Source organism: Lepisosteus platostomus, chromosome 1, assembly GCF_059453375.1.
Source record: "Lepisosteus platostomus isolate fLepPlt1 chromosome 1, fLepPlt1.hap1, whole genome shotgun sequence".
Lineage (NCBI taxonomy): Eukaryota > Metazoa > Chordata > Actinopteri > Semionotiformes > Lepisosteidae > Lepisosteus > Lepisosteus platostomus.
The window spans coordinates 57,356,704-57,379,948 of NC_142611.1; the positions used below are offsets into that span (position 1 = coordinate 57,356,704).

General features: G+C 38.1%; 2 protein-coding genes across 6 annotated transcripts in view; one reads left to right on the forward strand and one right to left on the reverse strand.

Moving 5' to 3' along the window:
- Positions 1–27: 27 nt before the first annotated feature.
- On the reverse strand, positions 28–14,712 carry prmt9 (protein arginine methyltransferase 9). Of its 3 annotated transcripts, none has more exons than XM_088633150.1 (13): positions 14,586–14,712; positions 13,443–13,642; positions 11,994–12,142; positions 11,294–11,530; positions 10,555–10,722; positions 8,894–8,996; positions 7,846–7,955; positions 7,291–7,483; positions 6,302–6,485; positions 3,665–4,382; positions 2,971–3,124; positions 1,746–1,868; positions 28–745 (listed from the first exon to the last, which is right to left on the reverse strand). In XM_088633150.1, the coding sequence occupies exons 2-13, from the start codon at positions 13,638–13,640 to the stop codon at positions 491–493; spliced, it is 2,592 nt and encodes an 863-aa protein (XP_088489276.1). In that variant the 5' UTR covers positions 13,641–13,642; positions 14,586–14,712; the 3' UTR covers positions 28–490. The 3 variants fall into 3 exon arrangements, with proteins under 3 accessions (XP_088489276.1, XP_088489275.1, XP_088489277.1); XM_088633149.1 differs by having other exon boundaries at positions 14,485–14,712; XM_088633151.1 differs by lacking the exons at positions 13,443–13,642; positions 14,586–14,712 and adding an exon at positions 13,114–13,330.
- A 1,735-nt stretch (positions 14,713–16,447) lies between these two features.
- arhgap10 (Rho GTPase activating protein 10) overlaps positions 16,448–23,245 on the forward strand; it is a 75,354-nt gene continuing 68,556 nt past the window's right edge. For 2 of the 3 annotated variants that reach the window (XM_088633154.1, XM_088633155.1), the window contains exon 1: positions 16,448–16,898. In XM_088633154.1, coding sequence (XP_088489280.1) covers positions 16,745–16,898 — 154 coding nt within the window. In that variant the 5' untranslated portion in view covers positions 16,448–16,744. The remainder of the gene's footprint in view (positions 16,899–23,245) is intronic. The other variant, XM_088633153.1, reaches the window with a different exon arrangement.

Sequence of the window (23,245 nt, forward strand, 5' to 3'; positions counted from 1 at the left end):
CTAAGTAAGGAGGTCATTCCAGAAATATAGAAGAATACTACAACTTGTTTATGTATATTACTCCATCATACTATTCATATTTTCCTGACCACGTGGTCAGAGTGTTCTGTACAAAATCTTTGATGTAACACCAGGTACTGCTGTCCCTAAAGTTGTGACTACACAACAATGTAATTATAACACAGCCCATTATTTTTTTGACTCCTTTGCAGCCTCCACACCAGCAGATGCAGTAAAAGTCACTTATTGTATTACACAGAATTGACAAACATTAGGTTCTCTGATCACTTGATCATTTACCACAGTGAAAGCAATTAATTGTTCAAGTGCAGTTTTTTCACAATTGCTTTTATTTAAAAAAATGCTATACAATTTAGGAAAATTACCAGCTTCTAAACTGGGGATGGACAAAGTAGCCAAAAGTAGCCAGATTGATCATCTGACAAACTATTTGTTTAAGGGACAGTTTAAGAGAAAAATATCAATATAGTCAGATGGCAGAGGCAGATTCTGTGGCTGTATGTTCTTCCCCTCTGTGAGCACTGATGGAGATACTGTTCTTGTGGTACTCAATTTTGAGTGTAAGATGGTCCCCAGTGCACACCTCTATTGGCTGATGGAGAATCACAGCGGCCTGTTTCCAATGGGAGTTCTCACTGAAGGTACTCAGGCTGATCTCATCATCCACGAAAACCTGATACCAGAATGGGATTGCGGTCACTCTGCCCGAGGAGCACACCTGCACCTGTGGCATATATAAACACGTGAAGTATTATTTTAAACTAAATTCAAAAGATACAAAACCCCCGTAAAGCACTAAAGAAAGAATATGATTTCTTTAGCCCAGTTTGTTTGAGCAACGACTAGTATTGATGAGGACATTGGAACCGCCCTAGAATAAGCTCTCGAGTAGGTCTTCAGATGGACGGGGGATGTTAGTGTACTGAATGCTGGGAAATCATGAGCCAAAGGCCTCTACCTATACTCTTTAAAGCCCGAGAGGTGACTGCTGAAGTTATCCTTCTCCTGCCCTTCCATTGTGAACTCCAAAGTATAAGTGGAACTTTATTTTAAAGAACAATGTTTTTAATGAGAGCTTACAAAAGTGTCCTTATCTAGATAGACATTCACAGAAAAGGATTTGTGCTTAAAGATTACACAGCCTTGGGCAATCTCACAAGTTGGTGACTAACTGACATTTTCTTGTATCTCAAGTTTGCTTGCACATTGTGTAATTACCATTAATCAACAGACCACATTCTATTTTCATATAGTTCTCTGGAAAATATTTATCACTAAAATATTATTCAATTATTGTAATGTTGCAGTGGAGGAGCCATTTAGAGGTAAAAGGAAACATAATGGCTTAGGAATAGGGTACTCTTTTGGGGAAAAGCTTACAAAGCAGTTAGCAAAGTGTGCTTTCAGGATACTTTAACAAAGCAGAGTGATTGGGGACCTCATCCCTGGATAATACCAAAACTCACCTAGGGTTTTTCAATAAGTTAAAAAGAGAATACGATTCACAGTACTTGATATATTAAAACATGCAATATAAAGTAGCAACAGTTTTTGTTGGATACAGAGTCCCAAACCTAAGCTAATAATATGATACCAAACTTCCAGTTTTTTGCAAACGAACACTGACGAACAGGACATGGAATATCAGTCACCAGCTTCAGAATGGTGCGTGACAGGTGGCCACACTACAGTCATTTGCATATTCCTTAAATGCTAACTCTTACCTTAACCTCTTGATGTGTGTAATTGACATCGGAGTTCATGAGATCCAGAGTAAAAAGCTCTACAGTCTGGCTCAGATGTTTACAAGGGAGAGCTGACAAATCCAGAAACACATGAACAGGCACCTGGAAAAACAACACATACATCACAGCACCCAGGACAAGGCCTTGTTTTAAGCAGTCATGTCTTAATGAAGCTGGCCTACTGCTCAGATCAAATGGTACTGTACTTATCACTTACAACTGCATCAAATTCCCAAAGTTCTATGAGAAATGACAATCATTTTGTAGCACCTGCACTTACATTATTGAAGAGACATGACATGGGGTGTCATTATCGGGGACAAATGTGTAATCTTGTTACATGAAACAACACAAGTGAATGTATGGCCCTGATGTACACGGTCATGTCAAGACAAGCCCACAGGAAAGGAATAATGTTAAGATGCCAGACCTAAACATTGAATCACCATGCAGTCAGGCTGCCATCAATCAGTGCAAGCAAAGTTGTGTAAGGATTTGGCACTCCCGGCCAGATGATCACACTTGGATTGATCTTTGCATGGTGCCATGACTCACCATGCAAAGATCAATCCATCCGTCTCCCAGATCGTCACCTGTCAATGACGAATTCTGTTTGGCTGCTACATGTTGCCAGTGCTAGACAATGAGTTAGAGTACATGGATATAGACTAGCCTCCAACTTACTGATGGCACACAGGTTTTTCTTGATAGGGGTGGCATGGCATATTGGTTGTTTTCTGTGCTTTTCTTTATTTGTACCAGACTTAACATTCAATGGGTAAAAACAGCTCTCCACCTGTGATTTATCAACTCTCTCACTAATGAGGTGATTCAGTATGTATGGAATAGTCAATCATGTCCAGTCATGAATGATCAATTAATTATGGTCTACCTGCTTACTTAAGCATACAGAAAAACTAAAAATATAATTTTATTAAGTTATTTCAAAGGAGATGCTTTTTCCAGTTGGATTGGTAATTATCCCCAAAATTATATCAAAAGGACAGCCTGTTTGACATCAAATGTAACTACAGTATATTAGAAATCAGTATTTTGATGCATGCTAATAAAAAAACAGCACATTTTTCTTATTCTCATTAACACATTTGTCAATTGATATAAATAAGATTTATATAGCAACTTTCTTAACACATCATTAAATAACACACACTCCTGAAGGCCACAGAAAGGTAAAAACACGTACCATGAACTGGTTTATAAATGGCGCAATTTTGAATCCAAGAGTTGGTTCTGTGCCCTGAACAGCACTTTCTAAAAGCAAGGTGTCAGATTCAACCAGCATCCCATACATCACAATGCGCTCTGGAAATATTCGCCCACCTTCTTCAAGGAGACACCTACAGAACATGGAGACATTGAATACCTTTGCCTTCCAAAGTGGTCTCGGAAAAGCAAAAGTAAATATAAAAAGAAAACAATAAAAGGAAAGTAGATATGAATTAAAAGTGGGAAAATACTTTCTAGTGACCATCACTGCAGTTAAAGAAATCAACACAATCGTTTTCTCCATCATCAACAATGAAACGGAAACCATAGAACATAAGTAGAAAGTACGGAGACATGCTTTGAAAACTGAGAATGGGGGATACGTTTTCACCTTAATGGTTTAGGTAGCATGTAACACATTACACTGTTAAGAAAAACCGCTAACCATGACTTCTGTTGTGTGAAATATGTATATTAAGACAGACTGTGCGTGAATTAATTCATTTAGTTTTGGACAATAAATCAATAATTACTGACTAAAGTGGACGTTGTACTGAAGAAGAGCAATTTTAAGCATTTTCTGTGTTTTGACTGCTTTTATGTCCTACTAAAGTGTTTAAATAAAAAAACATGTATTGCTACTTCCCGCATATGAGCACATTCTAACAGACCTGGCTAAGGCTGCTTTCTCCATGAGCTCCTGGCGAACCAGCCCACAGGTCTCGATACAGTCCAGGATGATCGCGCTCCAGAGCTTTCCTGTCGAGGGCCGCTGTAGAACAACCGAGTCGTCCTGAATGTGACCGAGCCAAAACTCGAGCGAATCCTCACACATCCCGTTTGCTTCTGCCAAAAGCTTCAGCACCGTTTGGTGCGTCTCCTTCTCCACAGAGCTGTAGGCCTTCACTGACCCCAGCTTCGCCGCAATCAGGGACAGAACCGAGAATCCCTCAGAGACGTCCAACACGTACAAGGGGTCAGGTTCAGAATTTGGATTTTCTTGATGAAAACTTTTCCCATGGTCGGTATTGCTTGTGGAATCCGCGAAACGTAATTTGTCAGATTTACTGCCTGCTCTCAGAGCTGAAAGCAGTTTGCATAATGCCCTCTTAAAACTGTCATGGAACTGTAAATTGTTCAGCAGGGCCATTTCAGAGCACTCCAGCATGCATGTCTGTTGAGCACTTCCCTGGCTGGTTTGAAGGCAAGCTAAAGCACAGCAGAGGTCTGCTTCTGCAGCTGAGAATGAGCTGGTCCCCGGTTCTTCACTTGTCCGATGTGCCTGGGTATGGTCCTCTGCTCTCACCACAATCACATTGCAGATCCTTAAATACACATCCTGGCACAACACGTCCAGAATCAGGGTATCTCCAGGCTTAACATTGCAATCTGCATTCAAAACAATTCAGTTAATTCACACTTCAAAAAAAGATACAGAGTTTCCATGCTAACCACCTTAGGCAATGTGGTAAAGAGAATTTCAGCTTTAGGAATGTCAAGAGCAGAAATCTTAATACAAAAACATATGAATGTATGTTTAATTTTTTTAAATATTTTGTTACATTATTCTAGTCTGCCTAAAGTAGTTTTATTGTAGAATTTTGTAAAGATGTAGAAGTAATAAGATTAGCTGGAGGCACACTCTTTCTCCTCCAATAATATTTATTTGACCTTGTCAACAATTCAGCATCCAAAAGCTTTCATCAGGGCATCTGCCTAGATGTTACATAATCATCCTTAAATTTCTAACATTCAAAGAAAGAGAAAAAAAGAGGAAAACATTATAAATAACTAATCCATCAGGGTATAAACACAAATTACCCCAACTAACCCCTGTATTTTTATTTATATATATTTATTATATATACTGTATATGTTAAGAAGTTAACAATACATTTAATTAACTCAAAAATATAATTATCTCTATCAAAAATAGACCAGTTTTAAATATAGTATAAAATAAACTCCAACAAAAATAATTAAAACATCTATTTAGATTTTATTTACAGAATTAAATCTACTTCTGTTCAATTCATATGGTGTTAAAGTATCTTATCTTAATTAAGGATGCAATTAATGGGGCAATATTTTAGAACCTTGATTGAAATAAATGCCCTATTCTTCAGTTTATGTCTGAAGTAGTAAACTGCTGACGTTTACCACCAAAACGGTACATCCCATAATTCGAACATGGTAGCCCAAAGGTTGTCTTTGTAATTTACATCTGCTTATGTCTTCATACACTGCTATTGAATGCATTTGGAGAAAAAAATAAAAATAAATATATATCAATACAATAAACTCATAATACAGCATTGCAGATTAACAAAATGCACATTCTGGAGGTCTGAAAACGATGCTGCACCAAAGCCTTCCCCTCCGCAGTCCGTGGAGAGTATATTCCAGTGCCCTTGTCAATCAGTGCAAGCTGAACTGTACGCATTAACCCATGAACAAGCAAACCTATTCCAACCCATGGAATCATGAATCATCTCCCAGTGCTGCAGCTCTTTGCATATAACAGGACTCATTCAGTATGAGCCAGTTATAATGATACAATGCCCCAGGATACCCAATGGCAATGACTCTTGGCACAGTGAAATTCACCTCTGTTTTCCTGGGAAAGACAGTAACTGAATCCTGGTTGGGGATAAGCAGCTTATGCCACAGTGGTGCCATGATTCAGATCATTTAGAGCAGAAGAGTGTAAGAGGGCTCATTAGGTGGGAGCCTGGAGCCTCTTATGGTGACGTAAACTCTTGGGGCACCCACTAGTGTTAAATTCTCTAATGACCAAGTGTCAGCCTTATGGCATGGCAGGATTAACTACTGCTGGAGAAGGTCCTGGGTTGGCGTATGCCTGTGTGATGGAAATTCAATGCCAGCTAGGGACGGGCTGAGAATATCATGGATAATTCTAGGACATTAAGTACCCAAAATTACCCCTTCATGGCAACATTTTGCATCTTTATACACATCATAAATGTAAAGGATAAACCCAGGTCATCATGGTCATTAGCACTTTAAGTCAAGCCATTGTTAAGCTCACCTTTTACCAGAACATTTGCAGTAGGCAAATCGTCTATAATAACAATCAATACTTCACTTTTAGCCTGACATTTCAGCAGAAAAAATGAAGTGCTTTCGTAAATGTAAATACCTGGTTAGCAGTTTTAATTAAAAAAAGCTGAATTCTTTTTTTCTACATCATTTGCATGATCAACAAGGATCCTCCAGCAACAAGACAAATGATCTGCAAAAGAAGTCTAGAAAATAAAGATCTGAACGATCTGCCCCTGGACACTTACTGCGGAGATTCTGTACTGGGTAGATGGCCTGCTCCCAACACGTCTCTTCCTCCGGCCCTGTGGAAAGACTGTTTTCCTCATCTAGATGCAGTTCAAACCACAGAGCAATGGCGTCTAACACACCTTCCTGGACAACAGCCACGCTGACCTGAGATGCCTTTTGAGAACAGAGGCCCTCCAGTTCCTAAAAGAAACAAACACACAATAACAAGAAAGTCCTGACTCGGATGGCCATACCCAATTACACTAGGAAAGCATACCTTTTCTCTGTGCATTGGGTTACATACAATGCACAGTGCTTCCCACAAAAAAAACTGCACTATTTTTATTGAAGATGTAAATAAATTCATTCACCTAGATTTAGGGATTTACTAAAATGGTACAACATGAGTAGCTCTGTGTTTCTTGCAGGATTACTTTCCACGGCTAGCTAATCTGAAGGTGAGAATACACTTTCCAAGTAGGTATGAGAATTAAGACTCCCAAAATCAAGTGCCAGACGAGACAGGTGGAAAGCCATCATGGTTTGTTTGGTGATGACAACTCTAATCAGAGCCGTTTGTAATTTACTGTAGTATCTACAACAACAGACAGAATTACAATACAATCTAATAACTAGCCCATGTATTACATATGGTTGGTATTTTTTCAGTCTGTTCTTTGGACAATATAATTAAAAGCTTTTCACATTCAACAATGAATACAGTGCAAACATACAAATCAGGTTATAGTAGACGTTCAACAACCCAGCGTAAAACAATAACCATCTTTAAAGTTTCAGTTCTTAGCATCTAGAACACTTGATGCATTTCTTATTCTGGCAAAAAAGGACAGAATCACAACTTTATGAAAATGCCTGATACATATAATCATAACCATGTGCAAAAATGTATTAGATACTGCAAGTCCTTGGCAATTCTGAAGATAACATTCTTCTATGATAAGCGTTATAATACAAAATTTAAGCCCTGATGAGAAGTGTACAGCACCTGCAGGTTGTTGAAATCGACAGTAAGGGCCTGGAAGGGCTGAGTGAGAGCGGTGTATCCACCTGGAACCTGGCTCAGCCGCTCAGTGGTGTAGGGCTCTGTCGAGTCAGCACTGCCCTGGGAGTAGCTGACCGGGCTGTGGAACTCCCCTGCTCTCGACAAACACAGCCCTCCCACTGAGGGGACACACACCCTGTACATGGGACATCACAGTGGTTATGTCAACAGCAATGTTATGACGTGTGCCAGGGGTCTCTTTGAAGAGAGTCTAGACTGCATAACCTTTTTATTTAAAAATGTCCTCACCCTACTTACTGTATATGTGCGCCACTGAAGTTGCTTGGCCTAGGTAAAACCAAATTCCTGTGCTGTGGTGGAAAAGCTGCTTTGACTGTTCAGTCAAGAAATTGGCAGAAGAGGAAAAAGAAGGAATCTAAAACAGTACATACGCTCAGCTTTCAGCATTATTACACAGATAACACAGATCACTTTACAGTGAATAGCTACAAGCCTCATCAGTGACACACTGCAGTGATCTCGATAGTCAGGAGTTACCTGTGATGCCTGCGTATCTCGGAGCACTGAACCGCCATGCCAAACACTGTGGCACCAGCGGGGATGACTCGTCCTGTTCGTGTAGGTGTACTACATGGGCCTTGCGAACCCTGGCAAACAACAGAAACACCATACTGCAACAGCACATCAGGAAAAACATGGCTGGAGCAATTCTGATTGGCTGGATTGAATTAAAACTCAAGAGTAATGGCTAGGATTAGAGATAGGTTAGGACAGGTTCTGCTTGGATATAAGGATAAGTCTTAAGTTTGTGTTAAGGCTAAGTTAGAAATAAGTATAACGATTAAGGCAAGGCTTTAGGTTGAGACTGGTGTTATTAAAGGTTTGGGATAGTGGTAAGGTCATGACTGAATAAATTCCTCTATTATACAAATGCACTCAGTTGTCAGTCACTTCTTTTGTTTTCAATTTTATTTACTTTTCAGTTTTTAATCCAGGTAAAATAAAATCATATTCACTATTTTAAGGCCTATCAATAGTTCCTTAAAAATGGTCATAATAATCTTAAGCACTAGATGTCAGTGCTGGGAAAGGTTTATTATAGAATAATAGTTAACAACCTTCACATTTCTTTCTGAAAAAACCTTAATAATATGGAAAGTAAAGGAAGAATGGATAACAAATAATTATATTTTAATCATTATCATTCTCATAGTTTAAAATATTTTATATTTAGAAGGGCAATTTAGCAGTAAAATTTAAATGAGTTCTAATAGCTAAAGCTAAAGAAAAAAGCACGGCACTCTCATTGCATTGCACACTCTCATTTCTTAAGACACTTTTACACAAACACTGCATAAAAACATTTAGAACCACAATAAATCACATAAGAACTTGAGCAGCTACTTATATTCATGCACATTTCATAGCACTTTCTCTCTAAATGCAAGAGTAGTTTAACAACTCTTAAGGTTACGTTAGCTTTCTGTGACTGTGCACACCTGGGGATTCTAGACAAAACAACTGGAAATTTACATCTGTGGAACTGTAATTTGTGGGAGCTCAAATGTGTTCTGAGTGTCCTTACTTGAGGGGGCAAGAGTAAGTGCTTCCAGGCATGAATCAGGCTTTCTACAATGCCTTCACCAAAGAGCCCTGCGTCCACAGTTTCTGTCACCACAAGTGAAACCCTGCCAAAATAAAGATAAAAACATAACCTTAGTCTTAACGCTATGCACAAACATGTGGCAGGCTTTCCATTTGCTTTTCTAAACCAGCTTGCAAATTAATCCTTCTATAATAAAGTATAAGAATTAAAGGGATGCTTATCTAAGAGTAAATGCACATTTTCAGTCAAATGCCACATGGTAAAAGCCGCTTTGATTAAAAAATGAATGCTGAACAACAAATGAAAATTATCAACAACCTTATGAATTTGTAAATTTATAAGGATAATTATTTCCTTATTTGTAATTATTAGGATAATTATTTTTTATAATAACCAAGTGCGAAAAGACAGGACTAGTCATAAATGAGAAAACAATCTTGTGTGTTTTATGCTAATGTGGATTAACAAAAAAGGTTGATGAACTGGTGTGTCTGCTGTGAAAATCACAACGTCATAGTGCGTATGACCGCTATTGGAGGCACTGCAAGCTCTGCATCTCTGGTGCATGCTTATCATCCCTGTCTTGCAGTATGCTATCACCCAGCCTAGAGAAGCACGTCCCCATTCACTGGTCTTTGATCCCCAGACACCTCACATCATCCACTTCTTTTCACAGATACTAAATGGATTCCAGGTTTAGTAATGCAGTGCGTCCATGACATAAATATCACATTTGTGCTGTTCTTAAATGAACAGTATGAAGGCATGTATTGTGTATTGTATTGCTGGAATCAGGATGAACCCTGGACTTGATTGATGTAGTGCCATGCAGTTCAGTTGCCTTCAGTTTTAGTGACTAGACACTCTTGCCCAGACTGTCATACTTCAATCTTGATGAGGTGTCATGACTCATGGTCTACTGCACTGTGTCCTAACACTGACAGACTGGCTGACTGTAACATTTTTGCCAGGTTACAATTTGCCATCTGTGAATACCCCAGATGGCAAGTAACTGTGTGTGGGATTTAGTCCAGCCCCCAACATACCAATGGCATGAAGGAGCTGTTCTCTCGATAAGCATGACATATTGTTTTGCTGCATGAGTTTCACCACACTAGACATTCAACAAGTTAAGTCGGCACAATCAGCTCTCACTAATTAAGTGACTTAGTGCTAATGCAACTATCAAAGTCACCCAAATACATCCGGGTCAGTCGTGAATGGTCAATTAATCAAAATTTCTCCCCCAATTTTATCAATCTGTATATTTTTTTCTTCTAAAAACATATATGGACAAAGTATTAAGCTTATTTTGATGCTCGGTATGTAATGCTGAGAGTGACTGTACAGCTTCCAATTGTGCTTCGGATACATTATGTTTTGTTTCTGTTCTGAAAGTTATTGTAGTACATTGGTTAATGATTTATTAAGAAATCAAAACTCAAACATGCATTATATCAAAGAAATATAGTAGCTTCCTGACAAAAATTCATGAAAAATTACTTTGCAGTCTATGCCTCTGTCTACTTCATGCTTCTACAGTATGTGTCCTTTACAAGACTTGCAGAACAAACTCCTTCAAAGGCACAGTTGTGTAGATCCTCTTTTGTGAGCTGAGATAAGCTTTGTAAAAACCTTACCTATCTGGGATATCTCTGGGGACTTCCATATCCAGTGATTTCATGTGTAGAATCTTGATTTCTCCATTCATTCCATTGGCTGATACAACCTCACAGGCAAGCTCATACATGGTCTTAGAAAGCTCACAGGCGTAAACACGTGCTGCCCCTACTTTCTTAGCACACATGCTATTGGGAAACAGAATTACAGCATATGATCAGCCAAGACAAAGTTGTAAAAACATGGGAAGCAGGAGGTCATTTTCATATCAAAACCAGGATTTGCTTGTCGTCATGCTTCTTTTACCAAAAAAACACTTGCATCATAATAGAACACTTTTAAAAACAACAATAAACAATAAACAGATACCATGACATTCTTGTTACTGTTAACCCAAATTTATGTGTAGAAAGAACATGTACATCCAGCTGCTTTATTGGTATTCAGTTTGTAAATTCCTTAAGATGTTTTTCACAATTTTAAGTTTGGTCAAGTAAGTTTTAAAATGGAATATTTCTATATTTAACAAACATAACTATTTAAACACACACACACCTTTTCACAATATAGAATCATCTAAAAAATTTTAAGCTGCAATTTTACTCCCCATATTTCTATACGAGATACTTACAGTATAGATGACGTAGCTCTGAATGCCATAAAATATACAATAATTCATTTGTTCTTGAAAAGAAACCCTTGAGAACTGCAAATAGTTATTTTGTACACTGTAAATTATTTAGAACCGATTACACTTACCTAAGAATACCAGTGCCAGTTCCAATATCAAGCACAGTATTGCACCCAGACGCCACGGCTTTCTGGATGGCTTGCTGGTACTTAGTGTTTCTCCTGTGGTCATTCAGCATCAGGAAATGCCAGCGCTCCACTAACCAGTTTGCCACTCTGTAGAAATTCTCCCTGGCCTCAGCAAAATCAGGCTTTAACTTCAGAGCCTTGTGGAAATGGCATGCGGCTTCATCCCTAAACCCCATTCTGAGGGCAGAGGAAGTGTAGAAAATGGATAAAGGAATCTTTAAATAAACAACTATCTGTATTTATACTTGTAACAACAGTTTCACCATGCTTTGTCAGTATTCATGAATGCCCATTTTCACTGCCTATTGTAGACAATGTTTCATTTGCAGGCCACATTTGAAAGATGTTAATTATTTCAGATACAGCAGATATTTCAGGCACTGCACTGCAAATAGATGTAAACACCCTCTTGTGTGGTGTAACATAAAGTCTTGTAGTGCCACAAGATACCATACCATGCAAACTGTTTTGTTGATAAAATAATCAGCTAAATCAATTAATTTAATTAACAACAAACAGCTATGTTGTGGCCAGGTATTTACAGTACATGTTTTCGTATGTCTGTTTGTATTATGAAATTAATTCAATTTATTCCCTGGAACACATAATTAAAGCGGATGACCATGACTGCCAGGTGTACCTGAACAGGTGTTCTCCCATACTGTTCACAATGACTTCATCAGCTGGAAACAGCTCCATCGCCTGCTCATAGCAGTCAAATAAGTCCTGGATACGGCCAAGGGCATCCAACTCATCTGCCCATTTGAAAAGAGTAAACCTGAAGGACTCCTACAAAAAAGGATAACATTGCATGAAAACACACTAAAAGTTATTTAGGCTGTTTTAATTTGGTTTGAAAACCGCAATGTCAGCTGATGTTAGCCAGATGCCATATCACTCTGCAACGGGAAAGCCACTGAAGCTAAGCAGGTGTGAGCCTGGTCAGTACCTGGATGAGAGACCTCCTGGGCAGCACAGGCTGCAAGGTAACAGGTGAAAGTTTATTCCATGATTAAAGGTAAAGAAAAGAAACACACCTGAAGAAGGCCCCACAGTCAAAACGTTGTTTTTTTCTTTCAGCATGGAATGAACCTTTACCTGTTTCTTTCCATTAAATGTGATTTACCGGCTGTTTCCACAGTCCCATGCATAGACATATATATACCTATGTAACATCTGGAGTACTATTTAACTCTCCTAGGCCCTTGTCAATTGCCATCCCAACTGCACTGTACACCAGCTGTAACTGCACAGCAAAAACAGGGAGACGCATACACTAACCTGTCACCTTACGGAATACAAATAAGTTATCATCAATAGAAACAATTATGTCATGGCCACAGCTGCTTTCACAGAACCACTACATTTAATTATTTCTAATGAAATCTGGTGGCAACCACATGCATCTAAACCATTACAATGAGGTGGTGGGCACAGAACATATGATTTGATATTCTGGAAGTAAAATATGTTTCAGTCTAAACATTACAAAGTAAAACAGGTGTTATTATTGCAACATGTCCTTTTCTGTTGCCTTAAGATCAAATTGCCAGCTTCAATCTTTCTCTTTAAATTTACTGTTTCTAGCACTGATATTTATTTTTACCATGACAAAATGGTATCTTCTGGAGATCCCATGTAGTGTTTGAAAAAATAACAAAAATGTTAAAAAGGCATAAAAACAGCAAGCATTGCATCTGTACTGTCAGTGAGGCATATCCCAGGAGCACCTGCCTGATACTCACCTGCCCGATACTCACCTGCCCAGTGGAAACTGCGGTGGATGTGATGTTTACTACTATATTAATATCTCCCAGTAGTGATGCCAATTAACAAGATGGACATTTTTACTTCCAGAAGTTCTTTATGATTGCATGCCAGTACATATGAAAAAGATTACACGGCTTGTGAAAGCTAGGAAACGAGGAGATAAACATTTTTTCTCCACCAAGACCATAAGATGTACAGGAGTGACATGAAAGGTTGTCCAAACTTGCTGCTTCTTCCAGAGAGCAGAGGAACGTGATATAATACGCAAAGTGTTCTGGAGTATGGGATCCCCTGAGCTAAAAATGTCACTCAAACTTACTCTGGCAAACTCCTTCAGTGCAGGAGACAGGTTAAGAACGAGGAGATAGTGGACGAAAGCAGTTCCATAGTCCTGGTTCTGCAAGCACTGCTGGGCACTTTCTAGAGATCTGGACACCAGCTCATTCCTAGCTTGGATCCCCCTTGATGCTTGACGGTTCCGCCTCACCCTCTTGGGTCGAGTGCTCGGATTGGGCATTTCTGCAATGCAAGCAATAAATCAAAATGTGTCGTTTTAGAACAAAACGTACAGAGCTCCATCAGGACAGAGTTTGAAGCCATTTCTCGCTTAAGTTCGCATGTATTTTTCTGATCATATTTAGAGAAAACATCAAACCAAGAATCATCAGGGGCTTGAAGATAAATATTAAATAGGGTGTGCCTGGAATAATGTATAAATTCGTAAGCAATTTAAACAGCAATTATACAGAGGTTCTAATGGTCGCTAATTTTTGCATCAGTATTAATTCACTGCTTTAATTTTTTGCTAAAATAATTTGAATAACGTGGCATTTGAATTAATCGCACTGCGATTACTTTTTCTGATGTAAAATGATTAATGCCTTCGGCTATTTGCACTGAGAAGTGATACTAGGCTCCCTGTCATCCCTCTAACAACAGGTGATAAGATATTGCTCTCTGGCAGTGACTGGTACGCAATTCAATATTTGGGGCTCCCTCAGACACGGAGAACATAGAGATCACATATCATGAATCATCCGAACAGTCTGAATTTCATTTTTTGAGTAATGCCAAATCTGAACATGGTGGATTTTTTATATAAAATAATTACATTTGCTTTATTTACAAACTGCAACAAATACAAATGTTTTAATTTTACTTTCACATAAAAATAAGAATGGAACAGCTACGTTGCACGTTCATTTGCAAAGAAGAATATCTTATTTATAAAGCTGATGGAAAAGTTAAACCGTAAAGTATTTATTGTAACCAAATTGTAATTTTGAAGTTAAACGTTTTAAATATATAAATATATTAAAACTACAAATATATAACAGTTCAAAAAAATCCAACATACTCACTGATTACAGTCGACTTGGTTTATTAACGCGGTCCTCCTGTTGCATGTACCACAGTATTATCACTTCTTATTTTTATGTATAAATAATTATTTCAGAAGTACCTGTTAGTTAAATTAAAATACAGCCCAGCAGTTCCAAAGAAAATAAATACTGTAATATTTCTCAAAACAGACATATTTTCCCTTCAACTCGACAGCTCTATCACAGGCAGTGCCATTGTGTTCTCAGTTCGGGTAGCAACAAAACTTTGTATTAGTGTTCCGCGTTTTTATCGAAGGTTCTTAAAAACTTAATTTAACTTGCGTCCTGTTATTCCTAAACTTGAATTATTACGAAAATAATAATTTCAGTGTGGCACAAGTAAATAATTCAAAGGAAAACAAAACTATATTCTTTAAAGTAAATTTCTGCGATGAATAAACTCGTGTTTTTGTATGTCTTTGAAATTCCATAACAGTTGTTGAAACTATAGGTTATATTGCTATATTGTTGATAATTCAACGTTTTCGTACAGGATGCTCCGGGGTCGTCTCATATTGTCTTTCTTTCATGTACAAGGAGATGTTTCTAGTATTTTGTTGTTTTTATATTTAAAACATGCAATCAAAAACTAATTGCAAACGCAAACAAGCCAGAATAAACCATCTAAAGTGTCAAGATCAGGCTTATGCACTTGAGGTTGTAGTTACATACCCAGTTTACTAAGATACCAGTCATACAGTACAATGCTAATACATCAATTCAATATTATGCGTTGTACAAGATAAAAACTGGTGCTTATCCTGCTTAACCTTCTTAATCCAGAGCATGCACGATCTTGATTTAAACATTCTTCATCCTGCTCTTTCTCTTCATTCAAACTTCAGCAGATGACCTGTGGGCCTCTTGGTTTAAAATTAGAAAGTCAAAAAGAGATTGATCAATGTATTAAACTAAACAAATAAGAGTGATACAGTGGAATGCAAAGAAATTAGTTGGCTTTATTATTGAATTACAGCCAAAGTAATAATAACTGACATTTAGAACATTAACAATGGTTTTATTTGAGTGGCTAAATCTCTGTTCATCATGCAGGGTATGACAGGAAATGATCACATACAGTGTATTGAACTGCCAGCTCTATTAAGTTTCCTTGTTCCTCTCCTTATAGGTTTCATAATGCTCAGATTCTTGCTGGTTTGGAAATTCAGAGATTTGATCTGCTATTCTGAGGCTTTAAGAGTGTTTCTCTAATCTCTAAATATTTTGTGCAGTGTAGCAGAAAGTGCATTTCTGGCTTCGCTTTTCCCTGTTACTCACCCTGGTCAGATACTCAACCTTGTGGTGTTATGAGATCTGGTCACTGCTTTACAAGTATAGTCAATATTTTATAGCTCTCTTTCTATAATAACTAGCAATAACTATTAGCCCAAGTAAGCCCTGCATGCACAGTTTGGTGTTTATCTCTACTATTTAGTCCCTCTCTGTTTTGCTCTCCCTCTTTCTCTCTTTCTAAGTAGTAGTGACAGCTGTGCGTCATTGGGGTAATGATACTCAGAAACTAACGTCTCCATGATGTGAAAGATGGGGTATATTGTTCACAACTTTAGATTTTTTTTTACAGTTCTATGAAGGCTGGCCCTATATGCCTACCCACTCCCTTCCTGTCTTTGCCATTAGTGGTGTGGTGATATTTGAAGCTGTTGTTTAGTCTCCCTCATACAAGACTTTATAGACAAAGTCTATAAATATCAAAGTCAAAGATGGGACTATTTCCAATAGAATACATTCTGGAGGTGCACCTGCAAATTCTCAAAGGCATCAACAAAGTTGGATTTATGGGTAAATCGTAGCAAAGTAGAATTGGGTGTGCATAGGTCTAAGCTCTGGATTTTATTAGATAGGTAGGACAGTACGTTGATTGACACGCATTTTAACCAGTCACGAATTTTCCCCGGCTGAAATATTTAACCCCGCCTTCGGAGGGAGGACTTTTGTCAAAGCTCACTTGAAGTCTCACACGCGACTCCATAAATGAAAAAGTTAAGAGAGCTTTATTGTTTACTCAGGTGTTTGTTCTTTGACGTAGAGTTTGTGAAGCGGATTCTATTATAAGTCCTCATATTTTTTTTCCAACAGAGAAATCGCGCCATTTTTTCATTGTTCCAAAAGTTGTGTATGCTATACTTCGCAGCTGCCCTTCCCCAGCTCTCGAGTGGGGTATAGCTCTCGGTACGATCTCCGCTGTTTCCCGGGATAGTATTTTGTGTGATCAGCAGACATGGGACTGCAACCTTTGGAGTTCAGTGATTGCTACTTGGACAGTCCTTCTTTCAGGGAAAGAATAAAGGCACACGAAGCGGAGCTGGATAAAACCAACAGGTTTATAAAAGAACTTTACAAGGATGGGAAAAATCTTATCAATGCCACCAAACGTAAGTTTCAGCAGTAAGATAGCTTGCTTAATTTCTACTTAAGTAAGTTTATATTTGCTACACAGTGAATTGTGTTTTTTTAATGTGTTTATTTGTTGTGTAGTTCAATAATGTAATTAATTTTCTTCAGTAGAAATAATTGTACCCTCTGAACGTACAGTACTTACAGTACGGTGGCACCTCAAATATGTGTAGCTCCTGCTGTCCCAGCTACAGTGCATTTATATTGACTATTTTTAAGATTAATGATGTACCTACATGACCAGCAAATAACTTGTTAAAACTATATAACTGTTTTTTATGTGTTAGAGACCGAGGGTGCAGGGACTTCCAGCCTACGTAAGCACCAGCCATCCTCTATATTCTTCTCAGTTTAGCCACTCTTACACACTTAACAGCGAAAAGAATCCGTTTCCTGGAAATGCATACAGTATGTCTCTTACTAGCGAGCCATAAAACTAGTGCTTTATCTTTTTTATACTGTATCTTTATCAGGCAGTACTGGTTTGAAAGTACAGCCCTAAATTGACTTTTTCTTACACTGAAATGTATGTTTAACTCCTATTAGAATACTTTCAGAGTGTTCTCAATTTGGGTTTCGTTCAACGCGGAGCTAGGGTGTTTAACTGTACTGTTTGTTACATTATTGACGTGTTGAGTGCAGTAGTCCGTTGTCACTTGAAAGCATTTTGCTAACGTAAAGATTTTCCTGAACTGAAAGGGATCTAGTCTTGAGCAAATCCTCTCTTGTCGATATGCTTAAGAGTAATTTGTTTGCACTGAAGATAAAAAGGCTATTAAAGATGAACTTCGCCCTTGCTTCACATTTTGTCTGCCAAACATTTCTCCTGTTAGTTGCGTTTTTAACTAATAAGTTAAAGTAATATAATTTTTTCAGAACGTAATTCCTAAATAACCTCCTTCCTATGATTTCGAGCATTTTAAAACCATGTTTCAGTGCATTTATTAGACTGAGACAAAGCAAAGGTTTTCGTTTATCTTTACTGGATTTGTTTAGATGGTCAGAAAGGAGTCAAGGTTTGAGGTGTTAAAACAATTAAAGGGGTAACAACACAAAGGCTAGAATTCAAAATCCAAAGCCCCGATTTTTAAAGTCAACAGTGACCCATGGCTAATTAGTTTATAGTAAATCTTAATGATTAATTCGCTTAAGTCATTAATACCTCAAATGGACTAACATGCAAAACGTCCCGTTTTGCGGGGCCACACTGACGTGTTAGCAAATCGCGTGATGCCTCATTAAGCCAGAAGATAACACAGGTTGCAAATTATAAGCAATTTTTCCGTCAGAGATTCAAAGTCGGATTGCTCTAGCTGAGTGAATTCAGACGGGTCAAAATAAAATGATTTTCAACGTGATAAAGTAGCCTCTCAGAATAAGAAAGCTACAGTAACGTTTTATGCTTGTGTTTTGACGTGTAAAGTGCACTTGTGAAAGTGTTCATCTTGGACCTCTTTTCTCGTATTATTGTTTAATATTTAACGTGTATCACGTGGCTGTTCACGTGTAGTTTTGCTTTAAAGAGCTATATTAGGCAGCTGTTTTGCTTCAGTTTTGTTTTTCTTTATTTAACGCACAAGATGAAATCAAATGCTATTTTTTAAACTTCCAGATGTACATTTGGGTCCTGTGTCCTGCTGGGTTTGTTGCTTCTGTAAAGCCAGCATCTGATCAGGTCTTTAGAAGTGGGGATATTGTCTGCTGTCACTGTTCAGTTCCACTTGCAGCTGCCCTTCCTATACATTGTGAGGTGATTTTGGAAAGCCAGCATAGTCTCCACACACTTGCTGTAATCAGGCATCCTCTAATGCACCTGTGGTTTTGGTTTATTGTTGGGATCTCATTTTCCTTGCATGCAGGCGTGTTTCCCATAGTGGATATGGGTACTGTGCTGTTTCTAGGACCGTGCAAGTGCTATGGTTTACATTGTGTTTGTAGAATCTCTCCACTTTGGGCTGTCTAGCAGCTGGGGAATTACTGTATATTCTGGGCATAGATGTACCTCTAGGTCCTCCCCACATGTCTGATAGTGTTACTCCTCGGTAGACTGGGTTCGGGCAAGGGGTGATGGGAAACATACTTCAGAGGTAGTTCTGTTTGTGTCTCTGTGCTGTCTTGGACATAGTTAAGGCTTGCTTGTGTTTTGGTTGAGCTCACACCTAGTCGGGTCTTAATAGACATTTTTAAACTAAGGTGTCATTTTCCCACCTGTTTCCCAAAATGTCTGCTTCTCTAATACAGTATCTTTGCTTGTCAAACCAGACCTGCGTCTTGACCATTCAAATAGAAAGATGTGCTGTTGCCGATCCAGAAAAGTTACGTGAAACTGAATAAAGCAATGTTAATTCTTTTTTTTTTCAATAAATACAACTTTATTTTGATCGTGAAGGTTTTCTGTTGGACAACATTATTAGAAACATTTAACACTTTATGTTTTTCTGTTTTTAAAATACTGAAGGCTTATTTCTGGACAAAGATGTACCTCAAATCTGAAATATGTTATTGATAAAGCTATAATCTTGTCTTTATACAATTTGAGGTGTTATTTTTTTATTGAAAACATTAAAGTTGGTACATAAGATTGAGGTTGCAATGACACCGAAACCTTCTTATTTTGAGCAATTTGGAGACTTCCTCACAACAAACATGGAAACGTTACATGTATATGTGCTATAGCCATTTTAGAAAGGGATACAGAAATAGATCACAGGCAGGAAGATATTAAATGGCAGAGTCATACCTAAAATATCTTACAGCAGCAGTAGAGAAGAACCGTGGCAGAGGAAGTTTGCTTGCGTCTGTTTGAAAACATTTGAAAAGAGTTTATGTCATTGTTAAAACGAGCCATAAGGCAATCTGGAGGATTTCTTTGCTATTGTAAACTAGTCCAATCCTGTCAGTGCATGTTGTGTGCTCTGTGCTTCTGAAGCTGACAGCTGAACACATGACTCAGGGTTGGCCGTGGTTCTATTTATGAAGATTTAACAGTGGTCTTGTGTGAATCATTAAATGTAAATATGTAGTATGTAACAAAAAATTAGACCGTTTTTTTGATAGCGCTCTGTTTAAGAATTGCAGATAGATTTGTTTTTAAATGTCATGTCACGGGTAGTTCAAACAGGATAGATTGCATGATTGCACTGCATTGTATCTCTTAAGTATTACAATAAGTAATTCAATTTTCTCATCTTCTCATCCTCCAGATCTGTTTCCTTTTTTAAATGTGGGTATCTTGCTCTTAAGAATTGAGGACCGGCGCAAAAACAAACAACAAGATAAGATCTTGATGTATAAAATGCTTCACTGCATTGTACTTCTCCCAGATACTTTCAGAATGTGAATTTTCTGTCCTTCATTTGAGTAGCCAGCAGCCCAAGTTTGGAAGTAACTTTAAAAGCCATAGTGGAAAGAAATGGCTAAAAATAAACTGATCACATGACTTTTGTGACCTCTCTTTAAGCAGACCAGTGTGGGCCAGCACAGCACGTGTAAGTGTGTTCTAGAGATGTGTGTGAACTCCCTGGTAGTCTCTGTGAAGCCTTGACCCAAGGAAGATTACTGTAACCCCAATACAAATGTGCAATTATTTAACCCATGTTAAGTAACATTAAAAAAAATGTCTGTTTTCCATGCAGTTTTTTATTTGATGGACTTGACACCAGATACTTCAGTGAAAGTATCCTACCATACTTTCTGATGTGTTTGTCAGCTATGGAAGAGTGTGAAGAATTCTTGGTTGTATTAACTGGGGGTGGGTGAGGGGTAGGAGATTCCCACTTACTAGAATGTTGCTCTTGGCAAAATGAGATTTACTGCAATATTGTCAATCCAGGCAGCTGTAAAGAAGGATTCCTCTGTTTATAATAAAAGAAGAATAGATTGATAGTTTAGTATGTGGTGCATATCTTTCTACAAAATATAGCCTGCATAGAATGGTTCCTTTTATTTATTGTGCAATTATGGTTTTCAAATAGGTTTTTTGTACACAAAATGTGACATATGACGCACATCTGAAGTTGTGGCTTTTTTTTTGCCTAAAAGGAGAACGTTTTGTGTACTGAAAATGGTAATGTTCTAATGCAGTAAATGTTTATTTTCTTCGTTTGCATGGGAACTATGAGCTCAGTGTTCTATATAAACACAGTGAACACAAGCAGTCCGGGATGTTAAGCATGGTGGTGCTTGGGTATGGCTTTTTAAAACCTCTCCATGTCCTTAATTTTCCAAAATTGTTTTGGCACATTTTGATTGTCAGACTAATTAAACATCATATAGATATAGCTGACTTAAGACAAACTGTGCCATTTCTGTAATTAGAAATAAATAGTAGCTTTGATAATAAAGTTTGACTGGTAGGCTGGCTTTGGGTGTATGGGTGCAGGAGTTGTATAAGTTTTATAATTTAAACTCACTATACATAAATAAGTCCTGTCATTATTATGGGAAGAAATGGGTAAGGAGAAATCCAGATAGACAACACAAAGGTAAAATGGGAGTAATAGTTCTTGTATCTTGGAGTTCTCTTAACTCAGGTTTGCTAAGGGACAGCATCTGTCCCATTGAAATAGAAGAAAAGCAATAGGGTAACCTTGTCGTTAGCTGAACCAGTAAAAGTCACAGCGTGACTATGGGCATGGGTCCGAGTCCAGCTTGGACGGGATGTCACAGGCATTGAAGCTGAGATTTGAAGCATGAAAGTCACGCTGCTGGAAATGCCAAAATCGGATGGTTATAACAAAAAAAAATATTTTTAAAAAATGACAGTAAAACACTAGGGACATGTGGTGATCTGGAGATGACGTGAAAGAATAACAGCCTGTTGATAAGGACAAAGCCAAGGATTCTAGACTTGTGTCAGTAAAGACACCCTAAAGACCATTAAGATTCAAAGGTTGGGAACAGGGATGTTCTTTTGGTATATCTGAGAAGAAAGAGTAACATGGTCGTGTAACTATGAATGTTAGGAATGATGGAAAGAAGGCGCAAATGGGGAAAAGGCAGCAAGAAGATGACTGGAGGACGAAGAAGATCAGCACAGTAAAAGCCATTCCAAACCCTTAGGAGTGACACGGGATAGAAGAGGGTTTGGGAATTCATCAAAGGAAATCAAGGATATGTACAGTATGGCTGTCCATTGGCTTTGATGGTCCCTTGGGAGGTTTTTAGATTGGCACAATTGATGAGTAAAGTAAAGTTGAATGAAGTGAATTTAAGGAAGTGGGAAATCTCCTTTCGCCCTGGATAGGTGCCATCTTTTAATTCAGGAGAAGCTAAGATGACCATAATTTGAACGACGTGAAAAATGTGCTGCAAAAAGAGGTGTAGAAACCCAGTCTTCACCTTCAGACCCTAATGGAGCAGAATGTTCTAGTGTGTTGTCGAGAACTTGAAAGTATGAAGTATATTGGCAGACAACCAATACATACCCTCCTCCCGCATTATGAAACACTGGCATTTATTCAAATAAGCCCAGGTTTAAATGGTCATCCAGGAGAGGTCAGTGTACTGTACTGTGGTGGCATGAATATATTGTCCATCCATCATAATCATCTTGTCTTTAATTATTGATGTTGCGAAAAATGTAACAATAATTCAAAATGCTGCTCATTATAGAGTAGACAACATAGACAAGCATGCCACGTGTAAACAGCTAGCCGTGAATTTACATCTGTGGAGAATGAAAGAAAGCTTCTTTGTAACAAAATTATAATTTCATTCAATTACATATAATTGTCAAAAAATAGAAAGATGGTACTAATGACCACAAACTGGAACTGCAGTAGGATGTCAGCAAATGTTTTTGATACTATGTTGCAATTGAATTCTTTCTTCCTTCCTCGGCAGCTTATCGGGTCAGCTCTTGGTCTTGTAGAAAAGCCGTGTAGAATTTCTTTTAGAAGGTGGACATCTTAAGGCTACTGTCTCGGAGCCCTTGTGAGCAAGGCTCGAATCTGGACTGGGGCGCCTTCTGTGTGAAGGCTGTGGGTTCTCCTTGTGTTGGTGGCATGAAAAAGGCATCTTAGCTGGTGTTTGAATTGTGACTGTGTGTGTATGCTGCGATGAGCTTGAACCCGCGGTCTGCTGGGTTTGGCTCCCCCTTGCTTTGACCTTGTATTGGTTCAAGTGATTCTTGGAAATGGATGGACATCTTGGGATATGTTTGAATAGTTGGCCTCTATTTGACTTTAATTTATTGTTATGGATAAAAAATACATTTATACATTCATGTGAAACTTTGGTTAGGTACTTTTCTATGAACAGTTTACAGTGCAACACAAACTCCTGTTTTTTTCTAGTATTTTGTGTATTAGTATATTCTCAAGCA

Coding starts and splice junctions, on each gene's coding strand:
- prmt9 (XM_088633150.1), bottom strand. CDS start 13,640: ATGCCCAATCCGAGCACTCGACCCAAGAGGGTGAGGCGGAACCGTCAA. Junction 12,143..13,442: donor CACTGAAGGAGTTTGCCAGA/GTAAGTTTGAGT, acceptor CCTTTTTTGTAG/GAGTCCTTCAGGTTTACTCT. Junction 6,486..7,290: donor TCGATTTCAACAACCTGCAG/GTGCTGTACACT, acceptor TGTTTCTTTTAG/GAACTGGAGGGCCTCTGTTC.